This window comes from Sinocyclocheilus grahami, unplaced genomic scaffold, assembly GCF_001515645.1.
Source record: "Sinocyclocheilus grahami isolate Dianchi unplaced genomic scaffold, SAMN03320097.WGS_v1.1 scaffold40.1, whole genome shotgun sequence".
NCBI lineage: Eukaryota > Metazoa > Chordata > Actinopteri > Cypriniformes > Cyprinidae > Sinocyclocheilus > Sinocyclocheilus grahami.
This window is the reverse complement of record NW_015505219.1, coordinates 455,947-474,640: the sequence shown is the minus strand read 5'-3', so window position 1 is coordinate 474,640 and position 18,694 is coordinate 455,947. Positions and strand designations below refer to the sequence as shown.

At 38.4% G+C, this 18,694-nt stretch overlaps 1 protein-coding gene across 1 annotated transcript; it reads right to left on the bottom strand.

Annotated features, from left to right (window-relative positions):
• Nucleotides 1-2,748: 2,748 nt before the first annotated feature.
• On the bottom strand, nucleotides 2,749-14,383 carry LOC107582153 (slit homolog 1 protein-like). Its single transcript, XM_016267879.1, has 5 exons — nucleotides 14,332-14,383; nucleotides 9,872-9,943; nucleotides 9,163-9,234; nucleotides 7,854-7,925; nucleotides 2,749-2,798 (listed from the first exon to the last, which is right to left on the bottom strand). The coding sequence occupies exons 1-5, from the start codon at nucleotides 14,364-14,366 to the stop codon at nucleotides 2,765-2,767; spliced, it is 285 nt and encodes a 94-aa protein (XP_016123365.1). The 5' UTR covers nucleotides 14,367-14,383; the 3' UTR covers nucleotides 2,749-2,764.
• Nucleotides 14,384-18,694: the final 4,311 nt, after the last annotated feature.

Genomic DNA, 18,694 nt, shown 5'->3' with positions numbered 1-18,694 from the left:
ATTATATGCTATTATTATTACTAATGTATTGTTCTGTGATTTTAATGATTAATTATAAATTGTTAGTTAGTCTTGTTTTTTAAAACATTTTATTGTTGTATTATATGCTATTATTATTACTAATGTATTGTTCTGTGATTTTAATGATTAATTATAAATTGTTAGTTAGTCTTGTTTTTTAAAACATTTTATTGTTGTATTATATGCTATTATTATTACTAATGTATTGTTCTGTGATTTTAATGATTAATTATAAATTGTTAGTTAGTCTTGCTTTAAAACAGATTTTTATTGTTATATATCATTATTGTTTACTAATGTATTGTTTAAAAATTTTAAATAAATTGTTTTTGTGCAGTTAAAGCTTCAATTGTTCTTTTTCCTATTTGCCATCAACAGTTGAAATAGCAATTTTACAGGTTTTCTACAAATTATAAAGGTTATACAGTACCACTATAAAATAAATTAAATTAACATTTCATAACTGTATAATATTATACAGTATTATTAAAAATCAACAGTGTAATACTGTACTTTGACATGGTAAAAAAAATACAGTAAAATGTTGTATTCAATTTTACAGTAAGCTAAACAGTACTGTAGTTAGTGTTACAGTAATTTTACTGTTGAATGAAATACAGCAACTACTGGATAATTGTTGCCAGTAAGTTACTGTTAATTTGACAATACATTTTTTACAGTGTAGAGATCACTACCCATGATTTGTTTGCTGTATCTTTCATGAACTGCTTAGCTGATTTCATTCAGAAAAGTCATATAGTTATTGTTTTATTATTATTATTATTATTTGTTTAAGATTTTACACTAATAATTAAACTACTTTTGTGCAAGTAACAATTTATGAATAGTTTGTAAGAATCTAATGTAAAGCATGCTACGACTAAAACTGGGAAGATGCATGGAAACAATAATATCGCAAGAATAATGATCCTTAATGAAAACTGTACTTATGACAGCGATCCAAATCTATGCTTTACTTTTAAATAATAATAGATGTATGAACTGCCTTCCAATAAAGTAAGTAATAAAAGCAAAAATGATATTTTTCTGGAGTGTGCATTTTATATTTTATACTGTTATGTTTATCTTATTTATAAAACGTGTTTGTTTTATTGCATCATGGCCAATATAGTTTTAAACAGAATTGAACTAGAAATATTTTACACTGAAACTGAAAGCATGACGTTCTCCTCCAATGTTTTTCCACTTCGTATCCTTTGTTCCATGAAATCAGTCTAAAACTGGCTGTGCACACAAGTCAATTGAAAATGTACAATTCTGGTTTATTTTAACCTGAATCAACTAAACGTGAGAAATTAATAAAGGTACTGGTGTGTACTTATGTGAACTATTGCTGGGAATAAGAAACTGGTTATTGGATGCTGGAACTGTTCTGGAAAGCATTAATAAAAGCTGTAAAAGTATGTTTTATTGTTAGCCGATATCTGATTCATCAACTAATGTCAACAAACCTGGAAGCTTTTAAGTTACAAGCTTACAAAGCAGTTAAGTTACAGTAGCTGGCAAACTCTTTTGGCTGAACGATTGTGAGCATCCTTTATTTGCCACTGACACACATTATTACCATATTAAACATTTTAGAATAATCTGGGAAGAAAATACCCTAAACACAATAAATAAACACCTTAATTTATTGGTATAAATGAGATAAATTACATGTTTTTAACTATTTATTACATAATCTTGATTACAAATTGTTTTATAAAAAACAAATTCCCCAGAACTCAACCCACTACATTTTGATATGAGACTAAATATTTAAAAGCAAATTTCAGCTAATTCTAATTGTGACTGATTAATGATGTATAAAACCTCACGTGATTGATCACAGATTTCATTACTTTCACGTGGCAAGACTTGACAGTCTGGTTAAACCCTCCAGAAGGAAGATTGTTTTTAATATGCTCTGTAATACTTCAGTTAGCCTACATTCATGTGAAAATAAAGTGAAACAGGAGCACTTTGTGTAAACCACACCATTACTTCATTTGTCATCTCCTGACATGGTCTCAGTTTATTTCTCTATAAATTCTTCAGCTGATGTCCAATATGTGCTAGATCATCAACACTTTAAACACAGCTCCTTAACTGACTGGCCAGATGTTTTTCAAGATCATCTACTAAAGTGAAATCAGTAAAATTAGGATTACATTTAAATTCTATAGGAGCTGCTAGAATAGTCAATAGAATATCTAATGCAGGGAAACCCTGATCAATTGTGAAAACTCATCCATAAATGACAAAACATATTTACAGAAAAGCTCTGTAACACAAAGTAGTTCAATATGCATGAAGTCACAATAAATGTAAATGTCCATGAAATCCATAATTTGGCTCAAGTTCATCAACAAAGTCATCCACAGCAAATATTCAATTAACCTGACAAACCAAATACTGGTCATTGTGTGAGTGTGTGTTAGGGGTTGGTTGGAGAAAGACAAAGAAGGACACTTTTAGGCACTGCAGTGAGAGCATTTACTGTAGAGACTGTCCTTCATCCTTATTTCAAATGGAAATAAAGCTTCCACAGAGTCCCAGCAGCAATATGATTGATGTGTCCAAAGCCGCTCCAGAAGACATGCTGTCCTTGCTCATTCCCCTCTCAGTGACAGACAGAACGGATTTGTGTTGCTTATATGTTTGGTGATCACTCTTGGCTCATTTGAGATGCCAAAAGACTCGCCGTGAATGTAGACGAGAGCAGGCGGCCAAAAAAGAGCTGTCAAGACGGGCAATCCTTACTTCTCGTTGTCAGTCTACATAAGAAAACTGCAAATGTGGCATTCGTGTTCTGTGTTCCTGATGAAGTGAACGCATGTCAAATATTGCTGTTTTTGCATGAAGATGATCATGGTGACCAAGAAATTCTCCCAAAATCTATTTTTAGTACAATAAAGCCATGGTTTCAGATTTGTTGATAGAGTTGCAATCAAACCCTTCGATGCCCATTCCCACACCACATGCTAGTGTGTAAAACAGAGACGCGGAAGGATTGATTTTAATAATTGGATGCCTGCCACAGTTTCATCCGAGGCACTAAACAGATTTCTCCCATCGAGTCTCAGCCAAGAAGGCCGACACAAAAGCGTCTTTCAACTATCTACCTTTAGAGGTTTCTGAAAGCAAGTGGCCGTGGAAGCTTTCCCCTGGATTCATTCCAGCTCTATATGAACGGGCTTGTATAGCGCAGTTTGAATAACACATGCTTTAACCTCGGCGAACACTCGGTCTCATACAGTATGAGACAGGATCTTGCATCACAGAATATCACAATATTTGGATGAAACGGATTTGGAACAATAGCATCCGTTCTTCAATTACTGCCATGTGTGCTCAACTTAAAGGCAAACCGGTGCATTGAGTCAAAGCCACTGCTTTCCTGTCTAACTGGGCCAAGAACAAGGGCACAGTCATTCCAGCAGCCGGAGAAAGCGATGCATCTCTGCAGGGTTCACCTGCACTCACTGCCAGACTCCTTACAAACACAGCAATCAGCAAATTATGAAGGCTTTCGCAGAATCACACAGCTTGGGGAAGTCATGGCCTAATGGTTAGAGAGTCGGACTCATAACCCAAAAGGTTGTGGGTTCGAGTCTTGTACCGGCAGGGATTGTAGGTGGGGGGAGTGAATGTACAGCGCTCTCTTCACCTTCAATACCACGACTGAGGTGCCCTTGAGCAAGGCACCGAACCCCCAACTGCTCCTCGGGCGCCGCAGCATAAATGGCTGCCCACTGCTCCGGGTGTGTGTTCACGGTGTGTGTGTGTTCACTGCTGTGTGTGTGCACTTTGGATGGGTAAATGCAGAGCACTAATTCCAAGTATGGGTCACCATACTTGGCCACATGTCACTTCACTCCATCACACCAGAGATAGTGATCAATCATGAAAGACCTTAACAACCCTGTCTTTGACTTCAAAACGACGTCCACAAACACACCAAAAAAGGGCTCATTTTTGGTGTTGTTGCATGTTACGGTGTCATTTTACGTGGTTCCGTGTGGTCTGAATTCTACTCTGGACAAGGTGACTTTCTGTCCAGTGTTGCATGAAGCAAGTTGAACAAAGTCTGAGTTTCAGAGTAGGCGACCCGCTAAAGGCTAACGTTCTGACAAGGTTCACTCAAACCTATGAACAAATGCTCTTCTAGTAACATAGAATATAATAGAATATTTGTTCTCTGGTCTTTAATAATGAATATAATAGAATATAATAAAATATTAGTTATCTGGTCTTTAATAATGTTCTCAAAACATTACACAAACACATTCATTGAATTTTTTATTTCCTGAAACCCTCTAGCTGAACATTCGTCTAGCTTTTTTTTTTTTTTTTTATGTTACTAGTTTTAGAATGTTCATTACATTTAAAATATTCAAAAGTAACGTTTGCATACTGTTTCCAAAATAATAAAATAGAATGTTCCCTTATCATTCGCATAACTAAGAAAAACATTAATACAACTTTTTAAAATTTTTTAATATGAAAATATTGTGCATGCAGAGTAACTTAATGGGAAAATTAGAAAATGCGGAAAATTATGTTTGCAGCTGGATTTAGAGTTGACAAAAGCAAGCAGTTTAGCGGCTCACGATGCTCGCTATAAATGTTCTGTCAACTCAGAGTTGATGATTAGTGTGTGCACTTGAAAGTGTGGCTTCTGCAGTCAAGAGCCAATCACATGAAACATGAAGAGCGTTCGTTTGATTCACTTCTCACGAGAAGAGATGGTGCAATTCACTTTTCTGCTGAAGATTAAGAGATTGTTACGAAAATATTATGAATTTAGTTATACATTTGCAAGGCATTAAAAACGCTGCTGCTGCTGCCGTCAAAGACATGCAGACAAAAATATATTTCTGTCATGACAACTCTCGGTGGGATTGGCATGGTAATGTACATGACAATGTTAAAGTATTTGGTCTTGGCGGAATAGATCTGCTGCTGCTGCTGCCGAATACATCCACAACATGCTGCTGTGAGCATGTAAGAAATACTGCTGCTGCACATATTACACATATGAATAACCCCCATATAGCATTCACGAATCACCTCGTAGCAGATCTATACAGGTGGAGCTGGGGAAGGTGGAGGGTTTCTGAAGCAAGCTGCAACTGCCATCTAGAGTTTCATGCCAGAACTCTGTATTTACGTGGCACAATTTAAGAATTCTTTCCCATGAATTAAGAATCGGTTCCCTTGTTCTATTAATTAATTCAGTTTTTTTATTTAAATCGTGGCCACTGTTACTCTACGCATTCCCTCGTTTATTATTAAGTTAAATCTTAATTCTACATTGTTGGCCTCAATATATATATATATATATATATATTCCCCCAGCTGTCATGTAAGGGGTCTGTAAGTTTGAGAAGGCAGCTGAAAGAAAGTATCTGAATAAGAAAGTAAATCAACTGAATTTATTTAATAATTGAGTTCACAAAGAGCATATAAAAAACATGTAAAGTTAGCAATTTTAAATGCTTTATATGCTCCAAAGCTTTAATTAATATGTACATATTTAAATTATTTTAAATAAAAATTAGATTTTAATTCAGACATCAAAACATAATATAATATTGATTAAAAACAATCCAGTTCTTGGGCTGATGGAGAAGAACAGCAGGAAACGGAGCAGTTTTCTTTTTTCCCGTGTCGTCTTGCTGAATAAAGATGTCTGTCCTGACAACATTTCCTGATCGCTTACAGTTTTTTAATGAGAATATGTCGTAATGACTTATGCATGTCATATCAATCCATCATTTCTGTTAGTGTGTGTTTAACGGGGCAGGTTATTATGAGCGAGTGGCGCTTGTGCAGCGTGTCAGCCCTGAGGGAGGCTGTTTCTCCTGCTCTCAAACACAGAGACGTCACTCCTGCTGATGCTCTTCAGTGTGAATATTTCACAGAGCCTCTCCTGCCCATGAATAATGCATGACAGCGAAATATAGAATCTCTTGTACATACATGGAGAATTCTGTCTGTGTTTGTCCTCTTTTCATCTCTCTTTCCACATCCCACTCGCTCTGAATATTTCAGCGTGTTTTTTAAATATGTCTCTCTGGCTTCCCTCAAATGGGTTTGTGGAGTCTTTGCTGCTCTCACAAGCCGCGTAAATCATTAAAAAACCGCAACAACATAAAGATCCACCTTGAAAGGCAGGGAACAGGAACAAAGAGTAACGATCAGACTGCAGACGGCACAGCGTCTTTGCTGAACTCCTGTCTGAAAATCAAGATCGATCACTGGAGAAACTGTTTCTGATAACTAGACAAGCTATATCGCAGATCTAAATGGATCAATGAACTGCAATGTAGACACAGCTCATATCACAGTAAAATATGACAATTTCCTAGAACTTAGAAGGTTCATCTACTTAATTTCATTCAATAAACCTAAAAGTTATCATGCCTTAAAATCTGCCCATTTAGATTAAGTCAAACAAGATATCTTAAGATGTGTGCTATGCAAATGGTTCCCTTTAAATGTTCAGTCTTACATGCTTGATCTCATGTTTTCTATAAGAAGTGAACACCAAAAAAGGGGCCACAGCAGAATTCAGTGAAGGGATATATAGTGCAAATTCTTACATTTACTTAACAAATGCAATTTGAATATTAAGACACTATAGGGCAGCTGTTACCAATCATATTAATCAGTATAATCAAAATCCATCTTTGCACTGCAGAAGTGGCACAGAAGCTGCATCTAAAGTAGCATTTAGATGCATCTACACAGACTGTTTAATGCAGCTCAGAGATGCCATGAATGCGTTTACACTGCAGTTGCAATTGCCCGATATTTCAGAAATGGACTGCCCGAACTAAAACCGGACAGACTGGCCATCCTATGCACATTAAGAACAAAATACTTATTGCCTAAATTAATGACAATGTCATGTGAACACCTATCACATGAACACTCACGAGACAAAAGCAACAGAAAAAAGTCAAACACCGACCTCAACACTTGGTACATGACACACAAACTACTTACTTTAAACGGTCATGAGGAATCAAAATGTGATGTACTATAGCTTCAGGACTCAAAAAGCAAGCTGCAGAAATGTTTCATTATCTGTTTCCAACACATCGTGTCGTCAAACTGCCTGCCACATCAACAATTTAATGTTAAACATCTAGTTTAACATCATGGCCTCTATTGCTCATCCACTGCGGCCTCATAGACAAAATAAAAAGAAGAGAGCAGAACAAATGCTATTCCAACACAAATACAGATTATTAAGTTGTTCACAAAGGACGTGTTCTGTCTCAGTTTTTTTAATAGCAAGCATGAACTGAATGGACTTTCCTGACAGTTGTTAGCAATTCAGAAAGTAAATCTTTGAGTGTTATTTAATTTGATTATTTTATATACTGTCTTACAGCAAATCAGCAGTATTCATTCATAACTATAAAACAACACAAAGAATTACATCCATCTTTAGGCCCAACACATGAACACTGAGGACCTTTTTCACTTTAAAAAACCTTAACAGGCACACCTGTGAGCTCCTGAACCAAAGCGGGACAGAAAAACCATCCATCCGTCCACCAAAATCACTCAAAATACATTTAGGTGAAAAGCAGGTATCAATCAGCAGATTTATCATGCACTCAGTGACAATGGTTCAAACTATTTCCATCAAAATGACAAGAGACAAACAGCTGTCGGGAGCGTCAAAAATGAGTGTCAAGAAAACTGCTTCAATGTGAACTCAGTACACTAATTGCATTATTTTACAAATGCATCATGTAATGTGAATCGTCAGTTCATCATACGAATCCAGAAAACCGCAGAGAGCAGGGACTTACAGTCTGGACAGAGCCGCGTTCTTCTGAAACAGGAGCTCTGGAAGCTGGTGAAGCTGGTTTCTGTTCAGACGTCTTTGAGAAAAGAAGAAACAAACGCATTGACAGACTGAGCAAACACAAGACAACAGTGCTAGATCTGCATGTGGTTAGCAAGCCCATGATTAGGACACAAAATGGCTGATTCAGGCCTCGTAAGGAGGCGCCTTTGGAGGCTTAACGCTAGTTACTTCAGGGAAACTAAACCTGTAATAAGAAGATGCTTTAGATAATAACAGCAAACCTCCTAAAATATCTCGAAGAATGCTGGAAACTATTAAAATCAATAAGATTAGTTCAGCCACTTTGATATGTTCATATTTCTTTATGGTTGTTTTTGCAAGTTCTGGAATGTAATGTCTTCTTTAAAATAGGAAGGACAATCATTATTAAATAATACGTTTGCTGATTTTATATTGTTACAATATCAGTAGAGTATGTGTGTATGCTCTTTCTCCATGTTACCTGCGCCCAGAAATCCACGTTTAAATAAAGCAATAAGCCCCGTGAAGCCGTGGTTTACAGTGAATTTATAACAGCTAAGGGGCGTTGGTCGGGGAGTGCCTAAAACCCCCTTAGCTGTTATAAATTCACCGTAAACCACGGCTTCACGGGGCTTATTGCTTTTATAAAACGGCTATTCCATATACATAGTAAATAAAGTGTAATGATATAAATAAAAACAGTGTAGTTCCTCAGAATCAGTTGTGGTTGCTACAAAGTGGTTGCAGAGCAACACACAAACGTAAACAAAGGTGTGTGTTTGTAGAGTAATTTACAACAGTTTCGAACACGGCTCAGCCAATCAGAATCAAGCACCGGAACTCTCCGTCTTATAATGTACAGTACATAGTGGTTAAGGTCACCAAATATAAAGTGGGACCCATTTTTGTAATGGAAGAAGTGTTTACTCTTGAATAAAGTCCACTTCTGCTGTCTATCAGCAATGATCAGTGTCAAAATGATTGAGACAATCTATCAAATCAAAGAAGGCAGGCTTTACTGAATTCTCAATGCGATGCTTAATGGTGAAAAAGTGTGAGGTAAGATGAAGGTTATAGCTGATTTACAACAGAAATGTAAAACACGACATGAGTACAGGAATGCACACTATTCAATTTCGCCTTTATGAATTTTAATATATAACATATCATTTACATATAAGACATATTTGCCTAAAATATTTAGAAATGACATTTATACCATGCAGTCAGATCATATGACCCAGAGGCCTGTAAGGTGTGTGTTTGAGCCGTTTTCAGTGAACACTCACAGTCTCTCCAGCTCTCTCATGTCATCAAACGCGCCGCGCTCCACAGTCCCAATCTGGTTCTCCATCAGCTGCCTGTTTAGAGAAAGGACAAATCACAGGAAACGACTGAGATTTGAGGCGTGGAGCAGGAAAAGAGCTGGTGCTTGTGGACGAAGGCAGAATATACAAAACTACAGAAAAGGAGTTCTGTGAGCTTCATGCGGCTTTAGCACATTTGAGCACATTTACATCCAAAAGAACCAAAGCCTTAAAGTGTAGCTATGAACTGCTTAAATCGTCTTGATAAAATGCCGTTTGTGGGTCTTTCATTGCATTGAGTTTGACAGATGTCTTTTTTTCAAACAACAGGTGAGTGGTTCACGCCAGTGTTTGCTTTACAAAAGCCTACATTGCAAAATATAGTGAAGAGAAATAGTTTCATGGTGCATTTTCGATGTGATTTAGTGAAATAATATAGGGCCCATGCTTGTGTTTTCACGGCACCGCTCTGCCTACACAAGCACTGTGAAGAGAGTTCCCTCGGAAAGACATTTAGGACAAACTGGCTTTAATGCAGTGCCAGGATATGTGTCTGCCCTTGAGATTCTGAGGATGTCAAACAGAGCTTATACCTTCACAACAGTGTCAACCCATCAAAATCCCACACATGCTTTAACAAGAAAGAAAGAAAGAAAGTGAAATATGACATATCAAATGTAGAGCAACTTACAAAACCCGAAGATACTTGAGTCCAGAAAAGTCATTTCTGTTGATGCGTGTGAGATTGTTTCCATTCAGTTCCCTACAAAATGAAACATATGTTATTTGTAAATCTATTGTCACTACAGGTATGCATATAACATTGCTGTAATGACTTATGCTCAACAAGTGTCAAGTATATACATACACTCTAACAGTACAAGAATCACTGGACATTAATACATAGTCAAGCAGCCCGAGGGTGAATAAATATGATTTCAACTCTTAAAGACAATTTATCAAATAATGTGCAATGAGTTGCAATTGACTGAGTAATGCATAACAGTTCAGAATGTTATTACATATACAGTTTGCCGCTGAAAAATACTGTGTGGGTTCTTTGCAAATGTCTGCTCATTATCGGGAACATGTGTTTCTTTTTTTTGTTGTAAACCTCTTCCCCAATCACTGAGAGAAACACACACTCGCACAAATCTCCCATGAATACTGGATACAATGTCATGCACTTTCTATTGGTTCTAATGACCACTCCTGGGAGCGCAGCGAAACAGAGATGGAGAGATTGCAGACAGATGTATGCACAGGTGCACAGCCAAATAAATAACGGGCTGCTATTCATCGGATCTCCTGATATGTAGATGTTCTGCGTATTATTTAGTTTTGGAGTTCAGCCTTTCTGGTTTCTCTTTCTTTAAGAGCTGGTGGCAAACATACTGAAGAGAAGACTCCACAAGAAGAAACCAGCTGAACTGTCCCATATATCAGACTCCAATGAACCAATCAACTTGCCTAAACTTACTTCGTCTACTTGAAATAAGCAGCACCTGTGACAGTCAAGACTTCAGAAGATCAGAAGATTCATCCTGGAGCTCAGGGTTTTCAGTCTCAATCCTTCAAGTCTCCTCCAAAGTAGAGTAGTGACCAAATCACATCCTAACAATCCATACGTTGCAATACGTATCTAATAATAAACTGATAAGAAGACTTGTAGTGGATTTTGCTTGTTTGGATACAAAGCCATGGATGCAAGAAAATAACCAACAAAACAGCTAGTAGCAGGACCAAATAAAAGCAAATGGATTGCATGAATTGAACATTTCATCATAAGAAACATTTGAGTACGAATTAGCTTTTTTTTTTACTTTATTTTACAATTCTCGTCAGGAGAGAGCAAGAGCTATCTTGCTCTCTAGCTTTAATCAGTATAAATCTACAGGTATGTAATGGATATAATAATAATTTAATACCTTGAACATTTGCTGGTTAACTTATACAACTTGTGCACTTTGTAATAATTTCAAACGAAACATTTTACACTGAAATAATTTGAAATCACATTTAATAATCTTTTGTCTTGTATTAAAGTACACTTATTTTGATGTGTTGACTAACATGCTAAATCACACGTACAGTAGCTATGATTTTAACTGTTGTATGCAATTTGATATTACATATAATTAATTTAATATATATTTAAATCACAAACTCCTTACAAAGCTGTAATGAAAACATATTTTCATACAAGTTTCGATAGAAGTTGCATTAAAATATATTTTAATTTAAATGCTTTAACCATTAAACATGACCCAAAATAATTCTGAAATTACATATAAAGATGTACTAAATCCTCACTTAAGTGGGTCATAAAGCACTGTTTTGCATTATATATAAATTGAAACTATAATAATGTATCATTTAATTAGTTAAGTGTTCAAAAATTGTCCAAAAAAGTTGAGTGTTCATTCATTTCACTCTTAAGTATATTGTTTTAAAATGATTATTTCCATAATAAATACTCTTTTTAAAAGTATGCTAAAGTATCTTTTTCGCAATGACAATGGCTCATATTTCTTTTGCTGTGTGACATTTAGCTCATTCACAAAAACCTATGCGAGGTTAAGTGGAGTTCACTTTTAGGGTCTAACGGGCAAGATTCAGCTCACTTGTGTTGGTCGCAATGTAAAATCTCTTTTCAGAAACAAAATGTCTCATTGACACTTTCATTGAACTTTAATTATACTTGTAATTGGATCATCCTAAACACATCTTAATAGCAGGTCTAAAAGGCCTGATTAGATAAGCTAAGGCAAGTCTTGTGATGGCTAATTAGGCCTGACGAAGGTCTTACATGCCTTCAGGAGACTCTGTTAAAGCACTGGAAGCGGATCAGAAGCATCAGCATCGATCTTTATCCAGATCAGCAGGATGATTTACTTTATACTCAGAAATTGTTAGTAAATGTCACAAATAGTTACAAAGAAACTGCAAGTAACACTTGTATTATTGCAAATTAAACGTGAACTTTCGAATGAGAAAGACTGAAATTGATTTTTTTTTTCTTGAAAAACATACTCCGATGATCTTAGTTTTATTTTCAGCTTAGAAAGATCTTTTTTTTTTTTTACAGTGCACGTCAACTGCGATGAAAGTGGGAAAAGTTAAAATGCACCAGTAGGTTTTAGCAATCAATAAACTCTAAAGTCATGCACTATACGAATGTGTAACTAAATGTGTAAAAAAATGTGAAACTATTATGTGCTTACCATAAATAAACCCTTCTCACAGGTCACTGCGTATGATTGAGGAGTTCTCTATAAGGTAAACCTTAAAGGAATGCATGCAAGTCATCAAGCTCAAGTCAATTATGTTCTAATGAACACAGTCCCTGTGAGTAAAACATAAAGCGCTCATTACAGCTCATTCAGACCACTAAAAACCTGACTGTGATTTGAGTTGAAAGAGCAAACTCTACTCCTGGCAAAGCGCCACAACCATTTCTGCCATAACACAGCTGAGTTAGGGAAAAAAAAAGCAACCGCTCATTATCCAGCTAATGAATTAAAAGAGAGAAAAAAAGCACATTTCACAGAAACCCTTTGATGCTCTAACGCAGGCCAGTTTTGGAGCTTTAACGAGTCTGATCCATCAAGCAGCCTAATTCTTCTGAATGGTTTGCAAGGTACGTTCTCGGGTAGAGGTTTTCACAAGGGGCACCCTGAAACGTCCTCACGTAGTTGCAAATGAAAGGTCAAGAGGTTAATCAACGGAGGTGTATAAATGGCTCCTTGATCCCTCCATTTAAATCAGGGAAATTTCACCTGCACCGAATCACAAGCTAGGTTTCTGCTGAATTTCCTCTGCTACATTTGGAGACTCAGTTTAGGACAAAAAAAATTAATATTCAAAAATTCATTTGAAAAACATTTATTTCATGCTAAGTATACTACAAATACATTAACATATTTATGTGCTTAATAAAAATACCCTGCTATTGTACTTTTAGTATACTAAACTGCTATACTTAAAGTCTGCTAAATATGAACAACTAATTTTGTGCTTAATGCACTTTAATTGTGCTTTAGTCCAACTAAAGATATAGTTGTATAGTTGCTTGAGCTAAAGTGGAACTATTGCAAGTTTACTTCAGGTACACTTTAAATATCTGTATTTATATATAGTACAGTATCTCACAGAAGTGAGTACACCCCTCACATTTTTGTAAATATTTTATTATATCTTTTCATGTGACAACACTGAAGAAATGACACTCTGCTACAATGTAAAGTAGTGAGTGTACAGCTTGTATAACAGTGTAAATGTGCTGTCCCTCAAAATAACTCAACACACAGCCATTAATGTCTAAACCGCTGGCCACAAAAGTGAGTACACCCCTAAGTGAAAATGTCCAAATTTGGCCCAAAGTGTCAATATTTTGTGTGGCCACCATTATTTTCCAGCACTGCCTTAACCCTGACGTTTGATCTCAGGCACAGCAGCTTCCGACGTGTGTATAAATAGATGCACTAGCATAGATAAAATAAGAAGGGTCGAGTCTCTGGACATCTGAAAATGAATGCAGGGTACATATAAAATGATGGAGATTATTCATTTAAAGAGCAGAGAGACTTATGCGTCTCGTAACACATGAAAAATCGGTCTACATTAAACTCATATGCCAGCCGCGTGATGTCTGCACATCAGAAAACCTAGAGAGAGCTTGAGGGGGGGGGTGTTTACTTTTACACGCACTAACGTCATTAATGGCGTAACCCGTGTGAGCACACCTTTACCACTAGTTGTCTGGCACATGCATACATTTACATAAGCCACATTCCCAGGCAGAAAGCCAGAAAATGTTTGGTCTGGTGACGGCCTGAGCATGTGTTTTAGGTCTGAAGTGCAGGTTAATGGGGAAACCTTGTGGGGTGAGGAGAAGCGGTGACTATAAAATGACTCTGGTTGAAAGAATGAACGGAAAAGGGAAAGTTCTCAACAGCTGAAAGAGTGATAGGAAGTTTCCCTCCTCCCGCAGCATGTGTCAACACACGGACGCATCTGATCATGTCTGATCGTACCTGTGCCTCATTGAGCTATTGTTCTCATTCAGTTCCTCTTGGTAATGATGCAGACCCCCCATCAACACCCACACACATGCACGCACATGCAGATGGATGTAACGTGTCTACTCACAGCCGCTCTGTGTTTCGGGGTATGTTCCTGGGCATGGTTTTGAGCCCCAGCCCATGGCACAGTGTGAACAGCACAAACCACGTGGAATCTGATCTTTTCAATTCCGATTTGTGCCAGTTCCATATGTGGTACTAAAACCGATACACGCCAGATGTTTTGCAATGCGACCGCAGTGTGAACAGTCATGTCAGATTTCATGCAACTTTTACATCACTCTAGATCGACATTCATCATAATTCCGTGCTGACGGGAGACACTTCAAAGATTTTACATACCCACACTTATCAAGACAGTTGTGAATGGTAATCAGTGGAAGTGTGATCTGTCAGAACTCATAAGCATTACAGTGACAACTCTATATACAAGCAAAACATGAGGGCTCGTATCATAAAAGTTTCAAAACTCTGCTGTCTTTTGTCACATCCATGTCATAATTTCGCATGCTTCTGCAGCAGATCACACTATAAATAAATGCATAATCGCTTACTTTATGTCCTCCGTGTTTACTTCCGTATGACAGCGCGCTGCACAAGTGTTGCCAAATCCACAGTTTCCCCACGGAATTGGGCTACTTTTTCCACTGTTTCCGTGGGTTGTTTTTCAACATCGTGGGTTGACGCGACACCACTAATGTGATATTTACTCCCCTGAACATGGTTGGGCTAGTTTTGGACTAGTTTTGAGAAGCAATTGGACGGATTTTGTTGTGAAAACCTGTTCGTATCGTTCTTTTGCGCATGCGGGCCAGATCAGAACCATGATCTGTTCACACTGTAAATCTGATATTGGGCACATTTAAAACAACAATGTGAAGAGCCATAAAACAGAATCGGATCTGAGGAAAAAAAAATCAGAATTGAGCACTAAGGCTCGCAGTGTGAACGTAGCTTTAGGCTTACAGCCTGAACGTAGCCCTTGTTGAATTTCTTGTTTCTTGTAGTTTCATTGTTGATTTCATTGTTGAGTTCATCTTGATTGTCTCCCCAGGTGTTCCTTGTTACCTTGTTTGACCCTGTGTAGCTATACATTATAAGCTTTAGTTTTTCCTCAGTCAGGTCTTGTTCATTCATGGCCGTCTCATGTTTGTGCCCAGTTCTGTTTTCTCATATTTTGTTTCCTGGGTTTTTCCAGGATTTTGTTTATTAGTATAATAATCTTAACCTGCATTTAGATCCAGCTCTCCTTGGTTTCATCCCTCTCCTTGGAGTTCATCCTTGTGACAGAAGACCACAAAAATGGATTCAACAGTTTGACTCGTGGGCTCATGGCAAGGGACCAAATCTATAGAGGACTACAACGAGGTGTTCAGTGACCTAGTTCGTAGTGTGGACTGGGAGGAACTGGTGCTAAAGGCCTTGTTTAGGGTTGGACTTAATGAGCTGATAAAGTCCTGTTTACCGAAAGACAAGTTTGTTCACTGTCAGGAACAATTAATTAATTATGCTCTCTGGCTCAGTTTCTAGTCCTACACCGTGGGTTGTGTCACGGCTCCCAGCACTCCACTGCCAGAGGAGGCTCCCTCATGCATGCGCCTCAACAAGGCTCCAAGGAGGAGAAGGTCTCGTGCCAGTGGAGATGGAGACCACGGTGGAGCCGGCAGCGTCATCGGTCCCTTCTTCTTTCCAACATGATTTCCACCTCTGCCTTGGTCCTTTGCTCTGTTGGCTCTGCCTTGGTGAACCAGGTGGACCTCTAGTCATTTGTAATAATTGCGAAGGGTTGTCTGTGATCTTAATCCCGTGCGAATTGGCCATGTCTGTAATTTGTAAAGTAAAAATTCCCTCACAAATGACCTACCATATTTCACCGAACACTCAGTGTTTTGATAGTATTTTGGGTGCTGGGTCATATCGCTATACACCATACAGCTATGCAATTTGTAGAAAGACAAAACAGAAAACCATCAGTAGAGCGAAAACAAAAAGAATGAATAGATGGAGATGGATGGCATGTATAGTAGCTTGCGGTAAGGAATATTCTTCTGTTTATGATAAACTGCTCAAAAAAATTAAAGGAACACTTTGAAAACACCTCAGATCTCAATGGGGAAAAATATCATGCTGGATATCTATACTGATATGGACTGGGTAATGTGTTAGGAACGAAAGGATGCCACATCATTTGATGGAAATGAAAATTATCAACCTACAGAGGGCTGAATTCAAAGACACCCCGAAAATCAAAGTGAAAAAATGATGCAGCAGGCTAGTCCATTTTGCTGAAATTTCATTGCAGCAACTCAAAATGGTACTCAGTAGTTTGTATGGCCCCCATGTGCTTGTATGCAAGCCTGATAACATCTGGGCGTGCTTCTAATGAGACGACGGATGGTATTTCCTCCCAGATCTGGACAATCACTGAGCTCCTGGACAGTCTGAGGTGCAACCTGGCGGCGTCGGATGGACCGAAACATAATGTCCCAGAGGTCTTCTATTGGATTTAGGTTAGGCAAGCGTGGGGGCCATTCAATGGTATCAATTCCTTCATCCTCCAGGAACTGTCTGCATACTCTCGCCACATGAGGCCGGGCATTGTCGTGCACCAGGAGGAACCCAGGACCCACTGCACCAGCGTAGGGTCTGACAATGGGTCCAAGGATTTCATCCCTATACCTAATGGCAGTCAGGGTGTCCATTGTCTAGCCTGTAGAGGTCTGTGCGTCCCACCATGGATATGCCTCCCCAGACCACCACTGACCCACCACCAAACCAGTCATGCTGAATAATGTTACAGGCAGCATTACGTTCTCCACGGCTTCTCCAGACCCTTTCACGTCTGTCACATGTGCTCAGGGTGAACCTGCTCTCATCTGTGAAAAGGACCCTGTCCAGGTCTCCCAGAGTAACTGTTGGTCTCCTGGAATCTCCCCCATGCTCTTGAGACTGTGCTGGGAGACACAGCAAACCTTCTGGCAATGGCACGTATTGATGTGCCATCCTGGAGGAGTTGGACTGCCTGTGCAACCTCTGTAGGGTCCAGGTCGCCTCATGCTTAGGGTGGCCATATGTGCCATTTATACGGGACACGTCCTGGCCAGGATTTTTCGAAAACCAGCGATTCGAAAGCATAAGGAGCCGTCTGCTCTGCTCTCTATAGCTCTCGTGAATGTCATACAACAATCAATCTGCACAATGCAAACAGCCAAAACCTGGATATTTTAGGCAATATAAAAATCCTGACAAGGCCCCGTAAAAATGACCTGTACGGTCACCCTACTCATGCTACCAGTAGTGACACTGACCCTAGCCAAATGCAAAACTAGCGTAAAACAGTCAGAAAAGAGGAGTAGGGGAAAAAATGTCAGTGGGATCCACCTGTAAAACCTTTCCTGTTTTGGGGGTCGTCTCATCGTCTCATTGCTAGTGCACCTGTTGTTAATTTCATTAACACCAAAGCAGCTGAAACTGATTAACAACCCCCTCTGCTACTCTGCTACTTAGATCAATATCCCAGGAGTTTAATTGACTTGATGCTCTACTCTGATTAAAATGTGTTCTTTTAATTTTTTGGAGTAGTGTATATAATTTTACGCAAAGCATTGACATCATATCTGGGTGATAAGTCAGTAAATTCGACTAAAACCACAGGCTTAGCTTATCCCGTGCAAATGCGCCACATGAAATTGAGATGTGGGGTGTAATTTCTAAATCACACGAGGTCCTCAGATAATACTAATCCCGTGCGAATAGGGCTTTAGTCCCCCACTCTGCCTAAGTTGTATACTCCATCAGCTCCATCTCTGCCTTGGTCTCCTTCTCCAATGGCTTCACATTGGCCCCCTGCTCTGCCCTGGTGGTGTTCTCCATGTTATCCTGCTCTGCCAGCTCCTCCCTTCCACCTCATGGACCTGACCCTCCATCTCTACCCCTAGTGCACATCCACCTCCCACCTGGTTTTAATGTAGTGTCTGGAATTCTCTCCTTAATGGTGCGGCTCTGTTACTTTCTGTTCTTTAATTTTTGTCTGGACTTTAATATTAAAGTTCTTTTTTTCCCTTGGTTTCCTATTTTCTGTTCCAGTTTTTAGTCCCTTTGAACTATCATTGTTGATTTGTTCCCCTTGATTGTCTCTCCAGGTGTTCCTTGTTACCTTCCTTGCCCTTGTGTATACAGTAAAAGCTTTAGTGTTTCCTGTCTCCCTTGTGGGGTCCTTTCCTTTCGTGGACATCATGTGTGTGTGCTCAGTTCTGTTTTCATGTATATTGTTTCCTTGTTTTTTGAATTTGTATTTTGCTTAGTAGTATTATTCATTTTTAATCTGGACTTGGATCCAGCTCTTCTTGGTTTCTAAGTTTATCTTGTGACACTGAGACCATTCCTCCATTTAATTGCATTGCGAGGTTTCTGTTCACACCAAATCTAGC

Excerpts from the sequence above, each read along its gene's own strand:
- LOC107582153 (XM_016267879.1), bottom strand. The coding sequence starts at position 14,366 with ATGCCCAGGAACATACCCCGAAACACAGAGCGGCT. Across the intron at positions 9,944-14,331 it reads CCCCGAAACACAGAGCGGCT|GGAACTGAATGGAAACAATC; the intron begins GTGAGTAGACAC and ends TTCATTTTGTAG. Across the intron at positions 2,799-7,853 it reads AACGCGGCTCTGTCCAGACT|ACTGACAACGAGAAGTAAGG; the intron begins GTAAGTCCCTGC and ends TTTCTTATGTAG.